Genomic DNA, 21,802 nt, shown 5'->3' on the forward strand with positions numbered 1-21,802 from the left:
CATTATCCACAAGAGTTGCATGATAAACATTCTGACCTTCCATTTTTAGTCGAAAAAATAATACCACCTCGTACACAATCGAAAATTCCCAAATTAATTCCAAATTTGAATGATAAAAGAAAATATATTGTTCATTATAGGAATCTACAGCAAGCTGTCAAAAATGGATTGATTGTAATGAATACACATAGAGTATTGAAATTCAAACAATCATGCTGGATGAAACCCTATATAGATCTTAATACTGAAATGCGTAATAGGTCTAACAACAAATCTGTTAAAGATTTCTATAAACTAATGAATAATGCGGTGTATGGAAAGACAATGGAGAATGTAGATAATCGAATTGATGTTAGACTCGTTACACATTGGGAAAATATAAAGAAAAATATAGGTGCCAGCACTCTCATAGCCAAACCAAATTTCAAAAATTGTTCAATTTTCACTGATAATTTCGTTGCCATTCAATTGGGTAGAGTGAAGGTTCATTACGATAAACCATTATATTTGGGATTTTCCATATTAGAATTATCTAAAACAGTCATGTATGACTTTTTCTATGGATGCATCAAACAACACTTTGATGAAAATGTCTCTTTACTTTACACAGATACCGACTCGCTCATTCTTAAAGTAAACACAGAAAATTTTTATGAATTCATAAAAACTAACATAAGTAGATTTGATACATCCAATTACAGTATAGTTAACCAATTCAATATTCCAGTAACAAGTTCAGTCTTGGGTAACTTCAAAGATGAATTTCCAAATGATCCAATCATGAGTTTTTATGGTACAGGTGCTAAAGCATATTATGTGAAATCTGTTGATGGTGAATTTAAGAAAGCCAAAGGGGTTAAACGATCTGTAATAAAGAATGAATTGACATGCGAAGATTATCAAAAAATCGTCGAACAAGGTGGTATGATATTCAGAAAGATGAATTCATTTAGAAGCGTGTTACATGATATGTATACTGAATTAAAAAATAAAGTTGCATTATCATATCACGATGATAAACGATTTATCATTCCGAATACTACCCACACTCTTCCTTGGGGTCATAATGATATTGAATTTTATGAAAACGATCCAAATGAGAACATTCGTTGGATAAGTAATATTATTCAACAATCACAATCTCAGGAGACTCCATTGGATCAATTGATTAATTTATTATCTGCCGAGATCAATGATTGAAATATCATTCAATATCTTCAAAACCGGAAAATTCAATATTGATATTTATGTAGCCATTTATAATTAATAATATATGATAGAAGTAATGTGATATTAATGTATTATGTATGTATGTATATGTATTACTGTAATGAATATAAAATGATTAAAATTTTATTTGTATTATTTCTATTTCCCTAATCAATTACTGCAATATATAGTATAATGTAAATGACAGAAATATCAGTTTGAAGAGAATCATCGTAGAGTGCACAATGTCTAAAACAATCGATAAGTTTGGTAGAAAAAGAAAATGGGGTGGTAATGTCATTCGAGGTCCTCCTGGGAATGGTTTTAAATTAACAAAAGATGGTCATTATGACATGCAAAGGAAAATATTGAAAAATACAAGTGAACCAATTGACAAGAGTGATTGTGTAACTGTATCATATCTTGAGGGGGAAATTAATGGAGCAAAGGAAGTTATACTTCTAGCCCTACAAGCTGCAATACAATCCACAATAGGCAATATTGCTCGGGACGCCCGGCAAGCATTTGACGATAAAATTGCAGAGGCTCGGATAACTTTCACTCGTAAATTTGACAAACTTACAAGTGATGTAGACATAAAAATGTCTGACATAACAGCGTCTACAAATAAAAAATTTGATGCTATGTCAAACATAACAGGGACTACAATGAAAAAGTATGATGTACTGGAACAGAGAGTTGAAGTATTGGAGAAAAACCATAAAGAAGTTTTGGAGAGAAACTATAAAGTCAGGCCATCATCATCAGGTGGACTGGGATATCCAGGACTGAACATTAATCCAAATCATAGAATAATACAACCAAAACCAAAACCAACTGATGATGTATTAATGGAACCAACATGGTGAATGTATTCCCTCGTTAGGTTAGGTTAATAGCTACGTTAGGTTAGCTGCATACTTACGTTAGGTTAGGTGTTAGGTTAGTATTCCCTCGTTAGGTTAGGTTAACAGTTACGTTAGGTTAGCTGCATACTTACATTAGGTTAATAGGCGATCGCGAAGCGATCGCTTCGCGATCATGAAGCGATCGCTCAGCAGGCCGCTTCGCGGCCTGGGGCGCTCAACATCCGCCACTTGCATCCGGCCCGGATGTAAGTGGTGGATGTTGAGCGCTGAAATTCGGCCGCTCCGCGGTCGAGCGGTCGCTTGCGGTCGCTCGGCCGCGGAGCGGCCGAATTTTAGCGCTCAACATCCACCACTTGCATCCGGGGCGCGTTTTTTGCCCCTTCTCGAAGCCCCGCCCCCTTTCCGAAGCCCCGCCCCTCCCCTCCCCGAAGCCCCGCCCCCCCCGACTCCCAACATTTGCGCATGTACACCCCTACCCTCAACGCGCATGTGCGCTCCCACCATTTTCCCACCACTCACGCATCGAAGTCGATACCCTCCGGAGAGCACTACACAACATTCAGTTCGAGAAGTCATCTCATCGAGAGCAGTCCACTCCACTTCAAGGCAGTAGCTTCCGACGACTAACTTGACATTTGAGTAAGTAAATTAAGAATGTTATTTTTTTTATATCAACTAACTTTGTATTATTTCTTCTTTTTCAGAATGGCAACCAATACACAGGAGGTGAATAATGCTGTGGCGTCTATTCTGCCGGTGTCCGCTGACCAGGAGGAGGCAGCATCTTCGAGAGCGGTGACGGGTGACCAGGCAACCACTTCGCGTTCGCGAGTTAGGTGTAGATCTTCTAGCCCTGACTTATTCGAGGAGGAGGAGGAAGTCAGGGCTGTGAAGAAGGTTTGCCAACGACCTGCAGCAAGGGTTGGTCCTATTTCAAAGTACCGAGCTACTTGCAATAGGACTAATCCTTATGCAGGTAGTTTTTCGACCTCTCGTAAGAGGGCCTCCATACCAGCAGCAGCACCAGCAGCAGTGGAAATTCCGAGGAGTCCTTCTCCGGAGTTGGTGATATTGTCGCCGTTGGTGACGCGACTACCACCGCTGCCAGCGACACCGGCGGATCCTGAGGTGTTGGTGCCACAAGTGCGACAGCCTATCGGAGAGGTGAGTGAAAAGATGAATACTTTTCTACAGAGATGCAAAGAAATAGAACATGCTGCCCGATCTAGTGAGGCCGCGTTGACTAACATGAACCGCCTAAAGGGTGAAAAGGTTAAGCGACGTAGGGAAATAGAGAAAGAAATGGCCGAACTAGATCGTGACATTGCATCTCTGGAGGAAAGGTGTGAAGCGGCAACCTCTTCGATAGAGCTACACAAAAGGTTATGGACAGCTATGGACCCTTTTTTGTAGATTAAGTATAAATATAAGATTAGTTTTAGGTTAGTTAGGAATATTTAATTATGGTAGTTTTAAGTTTATATTTGTTAAGTTTATATTGAATAAAGGAAAAGGAAGTGAAATAAAGGGTGTACACTGTTTTTTGGTTTGGTACACATTGAACAATGCGATGGTTGGAGCATTTTTCTTCACTTCCTCTTATTATTATTATTTTTTTATTTCAATTCCAAGTTCTTCTAGACAAATACCTCACATCAATTTTTGTGTTCTCTAATCACTTGTAAATAATTCCATGTGAAGAAAATTTAAAAAATAAAAAAATAGACATGTTTCATAGTGAAATCGACAAGTATATTTCATTTGTATTTTATCCATTCAAGTATCTCTTTCATTGAATATGTCTTATGTCACTTTGCAATTTACCCCTACTCATTGAATATGTCTTATGTCTCACTGCAATTTACCCCTACTCAATGTCCCACTCCTCTCCCACTCCCTCTCGAAAGTATAAAAGTAGAAATCATCTGATGAAACATTCAGTTGATCAGCTAGCATCGAGATGGAACCCGATTCAACCTCCGAACCCTATAGCTGCCCGGATCAGGGGTACAACTTCAATTACTGGGATAACAGCCAGGTACAGGTAGTCTCTTCCACCACGGAACCCCACAGTCCGCCATATGAATACCAGGATCACGACATCAGGATGCAAGTTCAACATGTCACTGGCAGTGACGAAGGACACTTGGACGATTCGGAATATCCAGATCCTGACGGATGGTGGGACCCTGCTTATGATGACATTGTCCCAATGAGCAGCGACGACGACGATGATGACGACGACGACTCTGGCGATGATGCTGATGACGAGCTTGACGTTAGACGTCCTCCACCATCCCCTATCCTCATCGAGGATAGTCCTCCGCCATCCCCAATCCTGATCGATGATGATGTCCTCAATTCCGATGATGACATATAATCATCTACTCGTCCATCATTTCCTTTCCTTTCCTTCCACGGAGTACACACTTTTTGGTTGGTGTACACGAGGCACTGCGAGGCTGGGGCAGTGTCTTCCTCCCTTCCTCTCCCTTCCTCCCCCTCTTATTAGTTTTTTTTCCATAATAATCGCTAAGAATTTCTCCTAATAATCGCTCAGAGTTTCATTCTTGATGTTTTCGAATCTCAAACACTGTTCTACATTTCACCCCCTCCATTTCATTTCTTCCAATATAAATATAGCAACAATCCCAGTTCTATATCATTCTTCCACAATGTCGAGTACAGGACCCATCCAAGTACATGAAATAGATTCAACGTCTGATCATTTGAGTACAACCTTCGCTCAATTTCTGCAGCGAATCTATGATCTTCCTGATGATTTCGCAGAACGAGTGGAACAAGGTATTCAGGACGACATAGATGCTGTTGACGATAATAATGCGGATGATGTGATTAGTATATCATCTGATTCAGATGATTATGACGACGACGACATCATGAGTATATCATCTGATTCAGATGACTACTATGAGGATGATATCATTAGTATATCATCTGATTCAGATGACGATACCATAATTATTGTTTCTGATGATGAGGAGCGTTAGTCCATATCATTGCATGGATTAATAAAAAAATAACAGCCCTTTTCAGGGCTACAATTAAAGACTGAAACAATAAAAAAAATAGCTCTTTTCAGAGCTACCATTATACTTTCAAACAGAAACAGATTCATACCATTGTTAACATTATGTTAACATTATAATCTCAAACGAAATATATGTATGTGAAAGTATTCATCATTATATGCATATGAATGATTGACAAATGCCAACTTCAACTTTCATTTAAAGTAGTACTCATCATATGCATAGATATTCAATGACTATCAAATTCCAAATTTCGACTTTTCAGTCAAAGTAGTAATTTATTTGTCATATAATGTATAGATATTCAAAGACTAACAAATTTCCAACTTAGACTTTTATTAGTCAAAGTATTCATTTGTCACATAATCTATGAATACTAATACAACTAACTACTGTTTGTGTGAATAATGTAGCCCTGAAAAGGGCTGTTGTTTTTTTTTTGACCAGTAGGTCCACGGTTATTGTGCCACAGGTTGGACATTATTACATATAATACATGTAGATACTCGGGTGAAGTTTGTTAGTGGCCTCTCGCAAGCTTCACACCAATTCTGTCCCATTTCCATAATTGAGACAGTGTTGTGGGTGTTGACATGGGCATACCACCCTCCATTATTGTTTCTATGCGAATAAAACCGAAAGCAGCACCAACATAGTTTTTTGTTCTCTCCATCTATTGTGCTGATCAATACGTATGCATCCAATGCACAATACAAATCCAAGGGATCTTCCAGTGTCTCACTGACATTGAGTGTTCGCATACCGATCCTCATAGCACCATCACCTTCAGTTGTGTCAGCTTCTATCCCTTCATCATCTCCTTCTTCATCCATGACCCTCTCAAACTCCATCACGTCATCATCTTCGTCGCTTTGGTTGGCCTCGTTTTCAACTTCGTCTATCTCATCTTCATCGACTCCAACATCTTCTGCTTCAACTATCACTTCCTCTAGCGGAACATTGACATCCTCATCATCTGATTCGTCTATCCAATTGTTTTCATCAACAGCAGCTATTCTATTTAATGCAGCATTTATTTTTGCAGAATTCATCTTGTTGTTGTTTGCTCACAGTTGTAGAGAGTGAATGAATGAACTCTAGGTTTGCAAGTCAACTTATATAGGAGGTGATGCGACTCCCACTTGACTCGTTTAGAGTGGAATAGTAGGAGAAGTTATCCCACTATACTTCCACATGATGTTGATTCGTATAAATAGAGATCGTAGGTATAGGAGAGAGCATTCAGAGTTTCTGTAAGTCATCTCTTAATATTTCTAATCGAATTAGTAAAATGCCGTTTCCAAAAGAGTGGAATGAAAAACCAAAAGTGTGTGTCTACCCAATGATGATTGCAGGGGCTATTGTGTGCTACTTTTGTCAAATAAGTAGACCTAAGGATTCAATCAATCCATGTACTGGTATGTGTAGTGATTGCGTGTTGCGGATTCAACTATCGCCTCCTTCTCATCCACCGAAGCGAACAAAATCGGATTATCGTCAACAACAGTTACAGTGTCTGAAGTGTTCCGAACCTATAATATTTAACAATATAGGTATCTGTAGAAATATTTGTGGTACCTGTGCTGCCGTTCCAACTCCACTGCAACGTTGTTTGCGTTGTGATACATATTCCATGAATTGTTGGAATCATGTATGCAATGCATGTAGAAGTACTTGGGATCTGTGTGAGAAGGTTGGTCAACTCTACCCCAATAGGAGAATCCATTTTTTTCAATGTTGGTGTTTGACGCACGAGCAACAACTATTGAGGAATAGAGTCAAAGAACGTTCCACATCCACAGAGACATATTAACATTTTTCATTTTTTATTATCGTTATTGTCCTCTATTATTAATAAATATATATATTTTGAATTTATTTGTATTATTTTCTAACATTTAAAAATACATGCATGCAACACAAAGTTTTCCTCTTAAATGACAAAGATTGTTACATGCGTGAATAGTTTAGTGAGAGAGCGCATGTGCCAGTTGATGAAAGAGCGCATGCGCTAGTTTATTTTCTTCTATAAATGGTGAGGTCTCAGTAACATCATCACCTTTCCTATCCACATTCTATTGCTATCACATATCATTCCTCAGACCTTAATAATCATGAGCTCTATGCCGCTATTGATTGCTGAAGATGGTTCACCACTTGTTGATATCGATCAGACTGATTTTGAAAATATTCCAGTATTACATTTATCGAGTCAAGATTCGATAAATGATTTTGATATTAACGACTTCGTTAACTTTGCAGATGTGCCAGAACCAAATGAGCAAATTATTATTGAAAATCCGATCGTTTCGCAATTATCATCACTCAAACACTCTTCATCTACCCTTCCTCTTGGTGTTGATAAGAAATCTAGAACAATCAAGAGGAAGGTTACTAAGGCATCTTCATCGATTGTCACTGACTTTAAAGAAAAGAAAGAATCCAAAAGTGTTGTGCGACAGAAAAAACCCGCAACGAAAAGTGACAGATCGAAGAGGAAGCCAAAAGGTACTCCTAAAGAAATGAAGAGTGATTTGAAAGCTGAACCGCTATCTTCTTTCAGCCCCCTCCATCGGTTTGGGGAAATGAAAAGGAAAGCAAAATGCCGTCTTGTAAAGGCACAGATGACTATTGCTGAACTTGAAAAGAGTGAGCGAGCTATTAATGCTAATAATGAAACTCTTGAAGCATTAGATGCCAAGATTGCATTAGCGAAGGTTGAATTGGCTAGAATGTCTAAAGATGCTGATGAACTCCGTTCAAAAATTGGTAAAGATAAGCAATTCCATCAACGTTCGAGAATGCAAGCTCAGGCTGAGCTTGAGGAGTCGACTAAGCTTTATGAGACAGCATTATCAGTGAGAGATAATTGGCAAAAAGAGTTGGATACTGCATTTCAAAGTGACGGCGATTAGTTTTGGGAATGATAATGTGTTTTCAATATCGTGAGTTGAAAAATATAAGCGGGAATGGAGTATACAATTAATTTGGTTTGGTATACACAGAACATTGCGAATGGCTGGGGCAATGTTTACCGCTGCAATATTTTTCAGTTCACATACTTATAATTGAAATGAAAACAATAATGAACTTTAATATTACTTTATTCATAAAAGTCACTATTATATACATTTAAACCATATTTGATTCATCAATCCAAGAATTTTGTTCGCTAGGAAGGCCTAACCACTTTACATATACTTTATTTTTTCTTCTCTTCAACACCTTCTCAATCAGATATACGTCAGGATTCTCGGTTCGTAATAACTCTTCTTCGTAAAAACATCCTCTAATCGGCTGTTCATTCATATCTTCAAGATTATAAGTCGTTGGGATGGTTTTATTAATTTTAACAATCTTGAATAGCTCCGTGGTAAAATTCGCAGTGTAAGACTTTTCAAAAATATGTTTGTATTTACTTATACGTACAATATCATTTAATTGGAATTTGGGTTTACTTTGTCTTCCTCCAATTCCATTGATACCCTTGAATTTTAATTTTGTTGTTGAATCAACATTGATGGGTGCCATACCTATTGTACGATGAACTTTATTATTATATCTACTAGTTATAATTGGAAGAATATCAAGCCATTTGTGGTGACCTCTCATCGAAAATTCCTTGTAGAGCCATGCCTTTATTGTACGAATCACTCTTTCTGCTATAGCTGCCTTCTTTGTGCTAAATGTTGAATAATGATTGATATTATATTCTCGCATGAGAGATGAGAAGCTTTTATTGAAAAATTCTTTCCCTTGATCGCTTTGTATGTGTTTGGGGGAGTATTTGGCTTCTTTCAGTACATGTTTCATTGCATTAGTTACTGTACTACCTGTTTTATCTTTAACTGCTACAGTCCACAGATATTTGGAGTAACAATCTATCACTACAAGTATATATCGGTATCCTTCATTACTTTTTGCATAAGGTTGCAGTTCAGCTAAATCTATTTGCCATAGATCTGCAAAACCTTTGATGGTGGTTATTCTTCTACGAAAATTACGTCTTGCAGGTTTATGTAATTCATTAACAACTTGTCGTTTGACATCACTTATTTCATTAGTCATTCTATTTCAATATGATTAAAGAGAAAAGGTGATAATGTTACTGCATTGAATGATGATGTGACAGTGATCATTACATGTGAATATGTTAATATATTATACCTTCTTCACGTAATTCTTCAATTATTGAAATTATTTCATTATCATGTCCGGTATGTCCGGCTGACTTTGAAGCTACCAATAGTCGTAGGCGAGCAACTAACTCTTTCGGTGAATTCCAGTACACATAATTCACAGGTTTAGAATTATATATTTTCTCCATTTTCACTCGTTTGAGTGCTCCACCAATTTTACTTCTACTTCTTATTGGATATTGTCGTGAGTCTAATAGAGGTTTGATAACTTCACGAAATTTTTTAGAATTTGTATTTTTAAAACCATTCTTCAGATGATATTGTTTATATGGAGCATTCGTTATTTTCAATATTTTGGAATATACTTGACGAGTTTCTTCATTATCAACATCTTGTGGATTCTTCAAAAAAATCATATCATACAATTCTGGACTACCTGCGCATTCATATTTTTTCACTTTATTAGCATCCCAAAATGAAATGTTTCCATCTTTGAAATTTACCACTAGACTTCCCATTTTCAGCTTTTGTGTAATTGGATCCATACGTACGCCAAATGTTCCATCATATGCTGGATTTCTAGATTTTATATTATTCAAATGTTTCATCAAAACATCTTCACCACTTTCATTCATAACAGGTGAGATGTCAGGATCCGAGGAATCGATGTGGGACGATGATGGTGTTTCGAATAGAGTTGTTCTCATATCGTCTTGAAGTGTGCTCGTGTCACTATTCACAGATGATACACTACCAAAAGATTGTTTTCTTCCTATTGGAGTACTCATGGGATAATTTGAAGTAGATTGAACAGTTCCATGATTTGGTGATAACACTGGTGATTTAGAAGTAGCGTTTGATGATAAAACATTCAATGGTTTCATTATGGGCTCATACAATCTTTCAAGTGTCGTACGATTTTCAATATTATCATTCTTGATAGAGTTGAATTTCTGCCTGACAGCTTCTGTTGTCTCTACTAGTTGACGTTTCAAATTTATTTCATTGTTTTTATTTTCAGGATCTTTTTTTGTATTCATAATGCCCTTTTTTTTGAATTAAAGCTTAATTCGTTGGTGAAGTGACCACTACAATATTCAGTGATCGAATAAGTTCCAAAAACAAGATCATGGGTATATAAAACTATCGAATCCTTTGCGATATCTACCTTCATCTATTTTTCTATCCTTATCAATGACTAGAAATCCATATTGGTCCTCCCAGCATTTAACACACATCAATTGGAATTGTTTGAATGTTACATCGGGTGAAACATGATCTGAATAAATGTGATGTAAATTCGTCTCATCTTGTTTGAACATTATAATGAAATTGGTATTGTCACGCACTAACTGTTTGGGTACCCGTGAATATGTCTGTGCTAGATAAAAACAATCAACATCCTTATGACGTCCCATACAGAAATATGATCTAATAATATCTTGCTTTTCACATATCACATCATCGAAAATGAAAACAGAATTAGGCTTAGCGTCGGAGGGTTCCACTATTTCTGCATTATTGCTGAATGTATAAAAACCTAATCCTTTTATAGGTTCCAAAACACTTCGCAAGTACTGATATTTAGGTTGATTGAGTGATTTCGAATAGAGATACACATTTCTAAATCTCAGTCCTTGTGGATGTGTTAATAGTGATATCATTGCATTCGTCTTTCCACAATTTGAAGGTCCTATAATGAGTCCTCGAACTGATGATGGAAGTAGTGGACCATGTCTGAATACCCTTTGTCCATTCAATCCACAACCAAATTTCTCATCTAGATTATCTACAGCAAACTTTTCTTTCTGTTTTACAATGCGCATCGTGCCGTGGTTGGAGACTATATAAATGTTATTAGCTTATTCATTTCAATGTGTACCATCAAACGATACGGACGTATTGAAAGTGATCGTAAAATTAAAAGAGGTTGTGGTTTTGTTAATGATTTAATAAACAAACTTCCTTTCGAATTACATCTACCGGAGGTTATCAATACTGTGGACCGGGTACAAAATTGAAACAACGTTTAGCTCGTAACGACCCTGGAATCAATAAATTAGATATTGAATGCAAAAAACACGATATTCAATATTCTAAGCATCCATCCGATCTTGCAGCAAGACATTTAGCCGACAAAGAACTTGAATACAGCGCTTGGGATAGGGTTAAATCGAAGGACGCGAGTATTGGGGAAAGAGCAGCTGCATTACTTGTCACCAACATTATGAAAGCGAAAAGACATATGGGCATGGGTTGTAGTACCAATAAGAAAAAATGTAAGAGGAAACAAACGAAGAAAAATAAAATTAAAAAAGTTGCATTTGGTGCTGGGATAGTCCATAAAGTGCGAAATGTATTGAAGAAAGCTGGTGGGAATCAATTTGTGACGAATAATAGCAAAAAAGCTATCACTGTGGCATTGCAGGCGGCACGTAAATACCTTAAAGCTGCCGGTGGAAAGAAGAAAATCCGCACACCACGCATAATTCCTGTTCCCAAGATCGGTGGACTTTTACCATTGATACCAATTTTTGCTGGACTATCCGCACTAGGAAGTTTGGCGGGAGCTGCTGCTGGTATTACCAAGGCCGTGAATTCGGCAAAAGCCAGCAGAGCGGCTTTAATGGAAGCCAATCGTCACAATAAAACCATGGAGGCTGTAGCATTAGGCAAACGCGGAAGTGGAATATATCTCAAACCATACCGTAAAGGTTTAGGACTATATTTAAAACCATACAAAGCCACAAACAAAACAAAAAACTAATTGAACCCCTACCTCAGAGGCCTCTTACTGATCTCGATCTCAGTTATTATGCACAAAAAATGAAAATTCCACATTTTCGTGGTGTTTTTATGCGTGATAGATTACCATCTTCAGGTCCAAAACAAAACGAGACAGCTATTGTTAATTTAGATGGAATAAGTGGACCAGGAACACATTGGGTGGCATATAAAAAATGTGGGAAAGAAGTCACATATTTCGATAGTTTTGGAGATCTACCCCCACCATTGGAATTGACTCGATTCTTTCGAAAATGTTCGAATGTAAAAATCAAATATAACTATGATCGACAACAGAAATTTAATACAGTTCTCTGTGGTCACTTGTGCTTGCAGTTTCTCTCTAAATAATTTTCCAAATAAAAATGGATTCAACACCAAAACTGGATCGGGAGGCTATCAAGGGAATGGGGTTTTCACTTAGAATGTTTTCAAAATATGGTACCTTGAAAAAAATGGATAAAGTGATGCTTGCAAATATGCCTAAGGAAGTGATACTTGCATGTGTTGCACATGAGATTGCATATGTTTGGGAAAAGTTGCCTAAGCATCTGCAAGATGACATCGATATAATGAAACATAGATATTGTTATGAGCACCACCACCACGATCAAAATTCAGAATCGGATGTTAATGACGGTCCTATACCTCGGAAATCTATGTGTTGTATTTGTAATATAGAGGATGTGAATATTGGTATCAATAAAAATGATACTTATTACAATACAACACCTTCCAAAAAGTGTAAATTGTCTCAAATGTGCTGTTGCTGTGTACAATAATAAATTGAAATGTGTTTCAAAATATTCATCAGTCATGTCACGAAAGTTCGAGCTACAAGCTGTCGGGACAAGTGTCTTGAGTGCGGATTTTTTTCCACCAATTGAATTGGATAGGAACAGTCGTTATGGATTAGGACTTTTGGGATTCTATGGGTGCAATACAATCAATAATATAACTGAAGCTAATAACTTAGTTAGTTTTAGAATCAGTAATGACAACTCATCGATACCCCAAAAGTTGACAATTGAAATTCCATGTGGTGCTTATGAAATAGAAGAGATCAATGCCGTCATACAGAAACATATCATGTTCAGATTGTTTCATGATAAAAAACCAAATGATGTCGTTGCAGATGATATTTTCTATCTACACGCCAATAATAATACATTCAAATGTGAAATGCGATCCAAATATGAAATTGATCTGACACATCCAAATTCAATAGCAGAAATGATGGGGTTCGCTCATGAAATATTTCCACCAAATCAGATACATGAATCATCATTACCAATAAACATTACAACTGTGAGACTTATCCGCTTAGATTGCAATATAATATCTGGTTCATATATAAATGGTGAAGAATCCCACATTCTTTTCTCATTCGATATTGATGTTGAACCTGGCTACAATCTCACTAAAGAACCACACAGTATTATATATATGCCTGTCAGTCCAGAAGGTCGTCAATTGATTCACAACATTACAGTGCGTATTTTGGATGAAAAAAATAACCTTATCGATTTTGGAAGTGAAGAAGAGATTTTCATTATTTTGGAATTGAAGAAAATCGAATAACTGTTGTTATGGGTTTCATTTATAATAGACAAAATCGCATTGAACAATCCCAAACGAGTTGCACTATCAAAAAGAAAGGTGTGCATAAAAAGAAGCTCATTCCACAAGTGTATGCTAAACAGTTAGCACATAACGCTCTGTCTGTGAGTGATCTTAAATTTTTGAAATCGATTGGATTGAAAGTGAGAAAATAACAATGGTGCTCGAAACAAACAATGAAAAGTTGAATATATTCAATGAACCAGTGCTCGATCATTCTCTCATAAGTTTACATGAGCACACATATAAGCCCTATGGATCACCGCTATTCAGGAATTCGGATGAAATCAGAATTGCAATCAATAATCAAGATGTTATACTAGATATTGCCGAGAGCTTCATTTACATAGAAGGTAAATTCACCCCCAAAGATGTAGCGAAAACATGCTATCTCTCGAATAATGCAATTGCATTTCTCTTTGACGAAATTCGTTATGAAATGGGAGGTGAACAAGTGGCTGTTGTTAGAAAACCTGGGATAACATCTACAATGAAAACCATGATATCATTTGGACAATCTCATGCTAACACATTATTGACATCTGGTTGGGGACTTTCACAATTGAAGCAAGATATCTTGGATACAAACAGTCATGTTTTTAGTGGAAAACTACCACTGAAATATTTGATGGGTTTTGCTGAAGATTACAACAAAAGTATCTTGAATGCCAAACAGGAATTGATTTTGATTATCGCTCGATCATTCAAAAACTCATATATAGGTGAGGTTGATGCTGATTTGGAAATAAATAAAATCGAATGGAAAATAAGGCATATTGTACCAGATGATAAACACAAGCTCAAACTTTTGAGTAGAATAAACAAAAGCGGTCTGAATGCCAAAATCAAGTTGGCGTATCGTATGTGGGACCTCTATGAACTACCATCATTACGTGGGACTTCTTCAGACATATGGGCCATCAAAACAACTAACGCATTGGAAACTCCTCGTTTTGTCATCATCGCATTCCAAAGTACTACCACATCTGAAGATAGAACACAAGATATTACAAAATTCACAACTGCTGATATCAATAGTATTCGAGTATACTTGAATTCTGAAGTTTATCCATATGAGCGTTGGAATTTGAATTTCGATAAAAAACTTGATGCTCCTGCTTATTATGCTTTTGAGAGTTTCCAGCGAAGTTATTATGATAAAGATATGAGTGAACCTCTGATGGACATTGGACAATTTAGAGAGAATCCACTATTCGTCATCGATTGTTCCCATCAACCGAATGCAACAAAATCATCAACTATTGATATAAAGATTGAGTTTGAGACGAGGAAGACCAAGTTTCCAGACAACACTAAAGTATATGCATTAATTTTGCATGATACAGTTTTAACATACAATGCATTGGATGGTTCAGTTCATAGCAGATATTGACACTTTTTTTTTCACTCTATCATGTACTGTTTTATGATCTTTTTTTTTTATTTGTAACTGACTTATATCATGTATTGTATTTTATATCATATTTATTGTTTTGTAATCATTTTCTATTGTATTTCATCAGATTTAAATAAATAAAACATGAAAATAATACAAAGTTTTTTATTTGACATTATTTATGATTCACAGGAACATACAGACTATCTAAAATAACTTCTTCCTCATAATCATCATTTTCGCGACCATCTTCAATTTCCTCTCGATTTTCATCATTCAATTCAAAGTGATGAATAATCCATTCTGGCAAGTATGGTTGGAGGCTATACAGGAATCTTCTTAGGTTCAGTTCAATCATAACCTCACAAAGTTGCCACAATTCCAATTCATTATCCAAAAATTTGTTGCAAACTTCTGCACCACTCCAATAGTTCTCAGCATCACGAAGGCATAATTCGATTTGTTTTTCATCATAGCATACACTCATATCATAAACGCTTGCATGTTCGGCTCCATCACCCAACACCTTCAATTTAGACGACAAATGTTGAACCGATGATTTGAGATCTACAATATCGACCCAATCTTGACTTGCGTACTGCATCCACATCTTTAAATGGTGGAACTGAAATCGAACAAAAAAAAAACAATAAGCAACCTCCAATTTTTCAGTGATATAATACTCACATTCCCATTTTACTTGTAGTTACAAAGTGAGTGTATTCAACTAAGTTAGTAATGTTTATATTTCCATATAATTATCATCTAATATATGAATATTAATAAAACAATAAGAAATTCATTATAATTACTATTATTATTCAATCATATTGAATTTGACTAGAGTTATCGTTTTCACACCAAAAAAAACTTTGTAAGCTATGACCTAAAGAAATTCACTATAAATTATTACTATTATTCAATCATATTGAATTTGACTAGAGATCGCGTTTTCATGCCAGCAAAACTTTGTTGGCTCTGTCCTAAATACATCATCGTATATTTACCACCTGATGAGTTGATACAAGATATATCGTCATCACTGAATTGCAACGAAATACGTTTTGGTAGCCATGTTTTAAATAATTTATCATTGCTCACATCTTGCAAAGTTAATAAAATTGATTTACCAAATCGTGTAGAATAAGTTGACATATTTTTAATTATGTACACTTCATCAATTGGCAATGATGATAAGGCCTTTTGCTCTAGTATTTCAACCTCCTGTACAATCAAATTATTAATTTTATTCAAGTCTACTTTTGAAACGGACATGATGAAAATATATATGAAAATATAAACAATTTCCAACAGACAAATACACTCACCGTCTTCCTTCTATTACGAACTGAATAACACTCTACCAATTGCTAACTGCTGCAGATATATTCGTCTACTGATTTCATAGTGTGCCAGGCATTTCTTTTATATTAAACAGTGTGAGTCACCCCCACCATGAAACCGTGAAAGATTCACATTGCTAGTTGCTATCCACTAGAGATGCCTGACGTCACAGCCAAGCCCATCTCCCAACTTGATGCGATAACAGTTGCCGGTACGAGCAAGCAGTGGTCGTTGCGGTCTCGGAGAGGGTAGACGCTAGACAAACAGTCCTCGGCTGCCGTTGTGTCACCATCGATAGCGGGGCTAGAGCGAACCTTCATCGCTTCAGGAGAGGTGAGGGCAGACCGAAGAATACGCATTACTCTGCCACACGTCGTGGAGTGAACATGTCGCTCTCTAGCCGTTGAACGGTTATTGCTGTGACGTCACTCCACTACTAACTTGGTGCCCTAACACCGATGGAGCATTTATTACTTGGAGGATCTTCGAAGTATGCAGACGTATGTTTGTACATAGACAAACAAGCACATGATGAAACCCTGTACCGTGCATTCTCCTACACACACACATAAACACACAAAATCTCATATGAAAAAAAAAATCTGAACGATCCATGCACCAGACACTTCAAGGTCACAATGCCTTGACTTCACTGCACAACAAAAAAACTTCACCAAACAACAACCAATAAAAAAAGCAATTAATACGTCATAGTGGTGGGGGGAGGCCGAGAATCAGCTGTAAACAACTACTCAAGTGGTCACTAGATATTCATAGTTAGTTAGTTCATTATGTTTGTGACATGATTTTTCACATATAAAACATCAAATTATCATGTATTCGTTTTTTGCCTCTCTTTTTTTTTCTCTTCTGCTCCTCTCCCTTCTTTTCTATTTTTTTCTATTTTTCATCAAGCAAATAATGTGTATTAATCTAAGTTATCTCTTACTGGTTGGATGGAAGAGCAATTTTTGCCTTGATTTGTCATGTGCAGACGTTGAATTCTGCCATTTGTTAGGTTAGATTAGTATCTCTTGTACTGAGTAACCTTTCAATAAAAGCATTTATTATTATTATCCGTAGTGTGCGCTGGTCAGGCCCTATCCCCCGAAGCCCCGATACATTCGGGACGGCGCGTGGGGTAAGTGATCATTGGGTCCGAGAATCATGTGCCCTGAGCAAACGCAGTGAGCCAAGAATGACAACCTTCTGCATCTGTGCGGCTAAGATTTCTGCTTTAGTGAGGCAAGCCGGTATGATTTTGAGATTCGAGAGTAGAGAAGACATCATTCCACCAAGGACTCCAATAATCAGAACGACCATCTTGACAGAGTGATCTGGATAGAGTCTGCGGAGTTCGAAGAGAAAATCTCGATATTTTATTTCAGGAGCTGAAAACTCCACGAGAAATATCGTTTTGGTCTGGTGGTCGAGAAGGACTACATCAGGCTTATTAGCTTGTTTGAGCCTGAGGGTGGGGAACGAATAGTTCCAATAAATTCGGCACTTCTCGTTCCCCACAACGGATTCAATATCCCCCGGAGCGTAGGGCAACACCGGTGTCTCGTCAATACCGTAAGAGTGCCGTAGATGGTAATATAGCACTCTTAGGGCCGCGTTATGTCGATGTATATAGGCCGAGACCGCATATGCTGGACATGCTGATAGCAAGTGCATTAGGGTCTCGGGCGCCTCGCGGCCTTCTGTCTCCGCAGAAGTAAGGTGATCTCTGCGGCTTTTATCTGAGCTTTTTGCTGAACGGGTTCCAACTCGGTGACAGAGTTGTAGTCACCTCGTTCAGAATCGAATACTATACCGAGTTCATCAGCTGCTCGAGCAGCTGCCCTAAGGAGAAATGCTCCAATTCCTGCTCTCTCATGGTCACGGACCATGCAGAGAAGGGGATCCGAACTCCTGACGACTTTACAGGCTGTATCCAGTACCATTCTGTCATGTAGACACTCCAAACTCAAAAGTCCACGACCTCCCTGTTGTCGGGGGAAGTACAACCGTGGTACGGACGATTTGGGATGCAAACTCCTATAGAGATGCATCATTTTTCGGGTCCTTACGTCGAGTTGATACAGCTCCTCCCGAGTCCACTTCACTACTCCAAACGAGTAGAGTAAGATTGGAACGGCAAGCATATTTGTTGCAGCTACTTTGTTCTTCCCCGACAGTTCCGATGACCAGATCTGTCGAAGTTTGTGCTGATACTTGCCGCGGAGAGAGTTTTTCACTGCAGTTATCTCTTGTGAGAGGCGTTGTTCCACCCCGAGGTAAGTATACGTCTCTCCGGCATCCAGATGATGTAGGATGCTTCCATCTACGAGCTGCACATCCTCTCCGTAGTCCCCGCATCGTCCTCTCTTGACATGAACCATTGCACATTTGTCTATCCCGAATTTCATACCGATAGCATGCGTGTACTCTTCCACCACCCTCAAGGACTGATGGAGATCCTTCTCTCCAGAGGCATAAAGTTTAAGATCATCCATATAAAACAGATGGGTGACCTTGTGCCTTCGGTTTCCGGGGGTGCCACAGTTATACCCTCGAGTATTTCTGAGCGCAACGGATAATGGCAATAGTGAGATGCAGAAGAGAAGGGGACTGAGGGAATCACCCTGAAATACACCCCTTCTGAAAGTGACCCACCCTGTTTGGACTCTTGCTTGACCAGATGTTATGGTGAAGCGAGTTCGCCAAAGTGGTATCAGTTGTTCAATGCATCTCACTATGTTATCGGGTACCGCAAGGCATCTGAGCAAATGCAAGATGAGCTCATGCGAAATTGTATCAAATGCCTTACGGTAATCGATCCAGGCCATAGAGAGGTTACGCTTATATTGTATCGAGTCCTGCGTTACACATCTATCGATGAGCAGGTTCTCTTCACATCCAGCGACTCCCCTCTTCGACCCTCTCTGCTCATATATCCGTTCGAACACTCGGTCAACTGCGGTGAGTATTCGTGTGTATAAGATGCTTGTAAACAACTTATAACACGAATTCAAGCATGTTATCGGTCTGTAATTCTTAGGAACCGACAAATCTCCGTTTTTGGGGATAAGAACGGTCCGCCCCTATTATTATTATTATTATCATTATTATAATTTTTATGGACTTCAAAAATATCTTCGACACAAAAAAAAAGATGAATGTATTGGAGATCCATGAATACTGGAGTAACTGAGAAAGCTGATAAGGATGATACTGGAATAAATGAAACTGGGGACATTTCAAGGAAAACGTCATTATTAGTCTTCTAGATTTTCGAAGAGACCCTCAGTAGTCGAAACTTGTGCGAGCATTTCAACAAAAGTTCACTTAGCCCGAATTGGATGGAAAAACAAACCACGCTTGCTAACAAACCAGCTGCCGTCCGAACAACCAAAGCAACCAATCATGTTTGTTTACACATCTTGCTTACTTAGACTTGGTTGGTAGAACGTACGTCGATGATGCAGTTCTTGTGTTTGGAAGTGCTTGTTTTGGATTTATTCTAAGCCAAAAGTTTCACAAAATCACCTAGTTTTTCTGTGTTTCGAATGCCTTTGTTAAGTAAAAAAAAACCGTCACCGAACCACAAAACAAGAATCCGCTTGTGGAGCCAGGTCAACTGTCTTCATCTCATTGAATGGTTCCAAATAAACTTTCACTCTCGTTGCAACAAAATTTCGTATTATTGCGAAAAAAAAAATGGTCGGTAGTTGATATTGCTAGAATCCTCTTTTTTATCAAGCGGTATTATTGAAGCTTTTTCAAGACTGAAGGAAAGAGTTACCTATAAAACAATCGATAGCTTGCGCAATAGCCTTCCAAAGAAAGTACTGAATATTGACAACTACAGAGCAATGACATTTTCTGAAAATGTTATTCAGTCGTCAGTCAATAACCATGATTAACGGAACTTCCGTTAAATCAGGGTTCGACTCGAGTACATTGAGTAGATAGAAGGAAACTTGTAAAACTTCTAAAAATCAATTTGGTGATAGAGGATGATGTTGACGTTCTGAAATTAGCATATAGGTAGAAATTTATATGCTACCAAGACACAAAATGCAAAGAAGTTATTTGTCACAGTTTATTTTCAGTTATTCTAATTTAGGAGAAAATGCTAGAAAACTCTGCAGCTGAACAAAACTGCGTCCTTTTTCTATGGTGTAAGATACTGAACAGAAGGGCCACATATTTTTATTGTTCGTTTTATGGGAATTACGACTTCAAAACTTAAAAATTTCGACCTTAATTTCGAAGGTACCACTTCAATAAAGAAATTTTCGACTTCAAATTCGAAACTTAGAATTTGAAATTACAATTTTCGACTTCAATCTTGACTTTCATCTTGAAATTTTGACTTTTCTCTTGAAATTTCGACTTTCATTTCGAAATTTCGACCTTTAATCAAAATTTCGACTTGAGTTGAGTTCAACGGTCAGATTTCGAAATCAAAGTCGAAATTTCAAGTTTGAAAGTCCTAATTTCCTAGAAAAAAATAATGAAAATAAATGGCCCTTCTGAGCTTCCATATAGTATTGACAGTAATTTTTTCAGAAATGTTATCAATTGAATCAATTTCAAAAGTACGAAATATAATATACACCATCCATAGGCATCACCACAATAATTGAATCTATGGAGTTTTTGAGCACCCAGAACTCAGCTTGTTGTTCTAACAAACGAAACAACGAAATTGAATCTAATATTTACTTAGTCATTTATTTATTAAGTTTTATAGGGATATGAACGGACGAACCCAAATACATTACTCAGATATTTATTACAAATGCTATTCTGGAGAACAAAAATAAATATTGCAAATAATAGTAAAAGTACGGCACAAATTACACATCCGAAATGAAAAGGGAAAAAAGAAGTTACTTCAGTTTGAATACAAAGGTGGCCAAGCGATTAGGAAAAATATCAATGTCCTCAATATTTGATAGATAGACTAAAATGCAGAGGGGAATTCATTAAGTAATTTGTATTTGTTGATAGAGATGGTATTGGTCAAACCATTCAAAATGTCGCAGGTGAATTTGGTGTCAGTAATTCCTCTTTTTTCAGCATGAAACTTGATCTGACTCATTTTTTCATAATTATGAAGTGTTTCCAACTTCATTGCAACGTTTATTTGAACTTCATTCATACATTATTGAGCATATTTTCAAGTTCATTAAGTTGATACCACTTGTTCACAATTTACGTTGATAGCATCTAACTGTCCATATTTTTTTATCGATAATGTAGTTTTAAATCACCTCACTCGATTTGAGTGTCACGGTGGAACTAATAAAACCGCCATCAATTAAAACCCAGCAATGAAATCGAAGGTAAATTCCATCCAGCCATCGAATTTACTGTTACTTGTTATTTCATTGAACG

At 37.3% G+C, this 21,802-nt stretch overlaps 2 protein-coding genes across 2 annotated transcripts in view; both read left to right on the forward strand.

The window, feature by feature from the left end:
- The window catches only part of Wnt2 (Wnt oncogene analog 2), a 295,795-nt gene that overhangs the window by 155,981 nt on the left and 118,012 nt on the right, over nt 1-21,802 (forward strand).
- On the forward strand, nt 2,404-3,645 carry LOC141485025 (uncharacterized). Its single transcript, XM_074180883.1, has 2 exons — nt 2,404-2,717; nt 2,783-3,645. The coding sequence occupies exon 2, from the start codon at nt 2,784-2,786 to the stop codon at nt 3,489-3,491; it is 708 nt and encodes a 235-aa protein (XP_074036984.1). The 5' UTR covers nt 2,404-2,717; nt 2,783; the 3' UTR covers nt 3,492-3,645.

The sequence above is a fragment of the Leptinotarsa decemlineata genome, unplaced genomic scaffold (genome assembly GCF_025532065.1).
Source record: "Leptinotarsa decemlineata unplaced genomic scaffold, Ldec_3_MD MMD2_tig00026307_RagTag_RagTag, whole genome shotgun sequence".
Taxonomy (NCBI): domain Eukaryota; kingdom Metazoa; phylum Arthropoda; class Insecta; order Coleoptera; family Chrysomelidae; genus Leptinotarsa; species Leptinotarsa decemlineata.